The 4,494-nt window shown below is 36.1% G+C and overlaps 1 protein-coding gene across 1 annotated transcript in view; it reads left to right on the top strand.

The window, feature by feature from the left end:
* Positions 1-6: 6 nt before the first annotated feature.
* The window catches only part of LOC112143286 (suppressor of tumorigenicity 14 protein homolog), a 7,189-nt gene continuing 2,701 nt past the window's right edge, over positions 7-4,494 (top strand). The window contains exons 1-5 of the mRNA XM_024267136.2: positions 7-92; positions 1,670-1,777; positions 2,033-2,152; positions 3,367-3,486; positions 3,932-4,109. Coding sequence (XP_024122904.1) covers positions 71-92; positions 1,670-1,777; positions 2,033-2,152; positions 3,367-3,486; positions 3,932-4,109 — 548 coding nt within the window. The 5' untranslated portion in view covers positions 7-70. The remainder of the gene's footprint in view (positions 93-1,669; positions 1,778-2,032; positions 2,153-3,366; positions 3,487-3,931; positions 4,110-4,494) is intronic.

Here is a 4,494-nt window from a genome sequence, read left to right as displayed (position 1 = left end):
GTTTTTCTGTGACAACGGCATTTGCATTTCAAAAAACCTTACATGCGATGGCTGGAATGACTGTGGCGACATGAGTGATGAGAAAAAGTGCGGTAAGTTTGATCCAGCCACAAGTTTCTTCCCCCTTCAAAGTCACATGTTTTCCTCTACCTTTTTACGCACATCAACAAAATCATAGCCATATAAAAGTAACAAGCTGGGAATTTATTGATAAAAATCCTCTTTTTAAGCTGGACTCAAATCAGTTAGACGAGACTTGATGCATGCCCTACACTTTCTTTTAGACAATACTTTCATTTTCCTTCAGACAGTTTCATGATGGTTTAGTCTTTACAGTCTTACTGCTGTGTCGTAGATTTTAGGGAAGGGGAAGCCTTGTTCTTCCTATAATTGATGTCTGAAACAGTCGCCAGAATCGTGTCACACAGGTTGTCCTACATGAAATTTAACACCAAAACTGGCAACAATGCAGCAAGGTCCTTTTGACCTGACACCATATCAGCCTCCAGCAGCACAAATTACAGTTGTGTCTCTGTGATAATCTGTGAAATGGCGGGTACAGATGAATAAAGTAAATTCATTACGTCTTTCCCTTTAGTATAATTATTACAACAAAACCATTTACTCTGGTTTAACAGTCAATGAAAAAGTACGATGGCCTTAAAGTGAAAATCACATCACCAAATCTTTGACGCAAAAACATTTTAAATATCAAAAAAAGCAGAACAAATATTAAAACACAGCATAATATTTTAGAAGACAAAGCAAAATTCTATAAACCAAAATGAAATGACAAACTGGAGAATCTAAGCATTATGGGACATCACTGACTGGATGATGATATTCATTATCACTTCATGTCAAATAATTTTTAGTTGAACTCTTGGACAAACCTCATCATCCAATCAGCGATGTCCCTAGAACTTACCTTTTCCGGTTTCTCATTTTGCTTTGTTCTTCTAACATTTCATTTGGTTTTCTTGAAATTACTTGTTTTCCAAAATGTTTTTTTCCTATTTGTTTCTGGAATTTTGTTTTTTTTTAAATGTGCTGTTTCTATAATTTTTTTTCTTTTAATAGTGATCGAGATCTTTAAAATGTTTTTGCGTCAAGTGATTTATTGATATGACTTTCACTTCAGAGCCACTGCAAAAAACAGAGATGATCAATAAGCTCAAACATAAAAAAGCAATACATAAAATTACAAAAGGTTGTTAAATAAAAAAAAACTAAAAAGTGTTAAGAGTTAAAAAAATAAATAAAATATAAATCTTTAGAAGTTGACAAAAGACCAGGACTTTCAGCAGTGGAAATGTGTAAAAAGTTGAAATTATTTTTAGAAGTTTTCTTTAACTTTTCTCATTCAACCTCTGATTTATTGTATATTATAAAATATTCATAGCTTTATAAAATCACCATATTAACATTCTTTCTCTTAAAATACCCAAATGTCAAATTGACCGTTGGGTAGTTCTTGGTTTATCCTATTTCTTCCATCTTAGAATAAAAAGAAAATTCATGCACTTTGAAACTAAAGTTTTTACATTAAGGAAGGTGTTGTAATTAACAAGAGGTCAAGATGAGCTCATGCTGTCACTAGTGTAAGATCACTGGTTCATATGTCTCTTTTTTTTCTCTAGTCTTTACTTTCTTATTCTTTTTTTTCCAGATTGTGCGAGCCATCAGTTCAAATGTGCAAATGGTTTATGCAAACCCAAGCTATGGGTGTGCGACAGCGTGGATGACTGTGGAGATAGAAGCGATGAAGCTCAATGTGGTAAATATTTCCCACTCTGAAACAGTATGCAGGAAAGCCTTCTTTATGCTGTTATTTATGCAGATATTGAAATCACATCATTTCTGCTGCTGTTGTGGTCAATGACATCTATGCTGATTGTTTTGCAGCTGTATTTGCTAAAAAATGTAATCAGATAAGATGTAGGAAAATTGAACTAGAATCTGTCTGAGAGATGCATTACAGAACCATTGAAATGTGTTTATCTGTTAATTTTATTACTGTTTCATTGCCAAGGTTGTGCGTCGAATCAGTACAAGTGGCCCTGTAGGAGTGGCGAGTGTCTGCCCCAGGATGTTGTTTGCAACGGAAAGAAGGACTGTGAAGATGGAAGCGATGAGACTTCCTGCGATAATGGTGAGTGACTGGGATTATTTTGACCCACTTATCGTTAACTCTTCCCAAATGGGATTATTATTCTGCAAAAATTAATCAAAGCAACACATATATATTTTAGCATTTTGTTTTTTTTTTTCTAAAAGGTGCATTCTTGAAACTTGACCCCTTTCTCATATGACTTTTTCTTTACAATGTTTTGTGTTCTACCTTGCATTGCCACGCACTGTTTTTCAGTCCTTATAATGTGCAAGCCCAATTATCTTTTGATCTGTTTTAAAAGCCCTCCCAGAGGCCTATTAATTATAATCATAATTATATCTTATTTAGACAAAATCAAAAATCTCATTGTTTTCTTCTCTCTGCTTTTTTTGTGTCGGGTCCCAAAACAAAAAAAAAAACAAAAAAAACATAATCAATACAAACAAAGTTTAGCCTAGATTACAAAGGGGGTTTATACAAATATATACCTTGCATGTCAGAATATTCATAAACCCCCGTTGTGAGGGTAAAATCTGCCCATCATAGGAGTCCTTCAGCTCTAATCTGTTTGCTCAGCTGGTGGACGAGACAAAAAAAAAAGAAATTTGCCTTTGAGTTGTGGGCGGGGCTATTGGCACGGAAGTAAACCTCAGCTGATGTCCCATCATCCCTTTGTTTACACTCTCTCCTACGAACTTACAAGATAGCATTAATAAAAATAGTGAGCAATGTTGGAGCTATAGAGTTTTGAGTCAGATGCCAGCTCAGACGAGGAAAATGAAGACGTTAATGAATCTATTTGTCTGGAAGTCAGAATGGAGACTTGGCTCGCCCATCACTTGCTTTGCACAAGAGTGATTTTTCAAAACAGCTTTTACATTGGCTCATTATTCATCTCAATTTGAATAATTAAATAGTCAGAAATGCAGTTTTAACCCTTTTTCTGCATTTCCTCTATGATTAGGAAAAACCCTGCAAGAATAAGTTAAAAACACCAAAAACACAATTTTTATTGGAGTGAGTCTTTAACTTCCTGCTCGCTAACTTCTCTCTTACATTTCTTTTATTTCACCTCGGTGAATAAAAAAGGGATATTAGTACTTAATCCCAATCAATATGTCCAATCAATGCAATCTGCCCTTCAATCACTGCGCTTTGTGCATCCAGTCTCACTTTGAAGCCAGGCTGATTGCCTGGCATTTTACTGATTAATAAGTCTGTTCACTTTTGGACCTCTCCCCATCCCGCTGCAGCGAAAGGTATGTGCACCGACTTCAGCTTCAAGTGTGCCAACCAGCAGTGTGTCAACAAGGTGAATGCTGAATGTGACCGTGTCAACGACTGCTCTGATAACTCCGACGAGGAACACTGCGGTGAGAAATGTCTTCATCTTATCCTCAATTACAACAGCTTTATTTATTTTTTTAAATCTCTGAAAGAGGGACCTAATTCTATCAGTGTCAATCAAATAAGATTATAGAAGATAGGTTCTGCTGTGTGACAGATCATCTGTAGTGGGGGAAAAAACTGCCTGAAGCTGCACCTGCTTATTTATTTAATTTCCTTCAAAAGCAGCTCTTGCTGTTTTCCAGCCATTTAAGCCTCAGGGTGTGTTTGCATTATCTCATCTCTTTTATTAAAAAAAAAAAAAAAAAGAAAATGCAGTGTCTTAAGATTCTGAAATTTCATTGTAGCATTCACTTTCAAGGCAGGCATTGAGAACCTTCAGTAATTTAAATAAACTCTATAGATTTTTCAATGTCTGCATTTTTCACTGTGGCACCACCTTTAATGATCGTGTTCTCTGTTGAAACCCAGATTGTGGCACCAGGCCCTACAAGCTCAACCGCATCGTTGGTGGGCAGAATGCTGAGCTTGGGGAGTGGCCCTGGCAAGTCAGTCTTCACTTCCAGACCCAGGGACACGTTTGTGGGGCCTCGATCATTTCTGAAAAGTGGCTCCTCTCAGCCAGCCACTGCTTTAGATACTCCTACGAGTAAGTTTGACACGACTGAGACTCACAAACATGCAAAGTAATACTAAAGTATTGAGGATTTGTTTACTTTTATAGTTAAAAAGTTCATTCACTTTGCAGATCAGATGATTTGTTTGTGTGTGTGTATATGCATTTTTCATCCTGCTATCACCAAACTCTCCTGTTGGTGGTGCACAAACCATATTGTTCATTCGGAGCCACTTGTGACTAAATCATGGTTAACTCTTTTTGTTGGCCAGTTGTATTATTCTTTGTTGCAGGCATTTTGGATTTTGTTTATATATATTTTTTGTCTTTAGTGGTAGAATTTTGTTTGAAAATCATTGACTATCTCTGCTGTGCAATTGCTTCCAGATGACAGTTGTCAAATTTGTTTTATCAGAAG

Source organism: Oryzias melastigma, linkage group LG16 (assembly GCF_002922805.2).
Source record: "Oryzias melastigma strain HK-1 linkage group LG16, ASM292280v2, whole genome shotgun sequence".
Lineage (NCBI taxonomy): Eukaryota > Metazoa > Chordata > Actinopteri > Beloniformes > Adrianichthyidae > Oryzias > Oryzias melastigma.
Note: the sequence above shows the minus strand (reverse complement) of the source record. Positions and strands in the feature narration are given on the sequence as shown.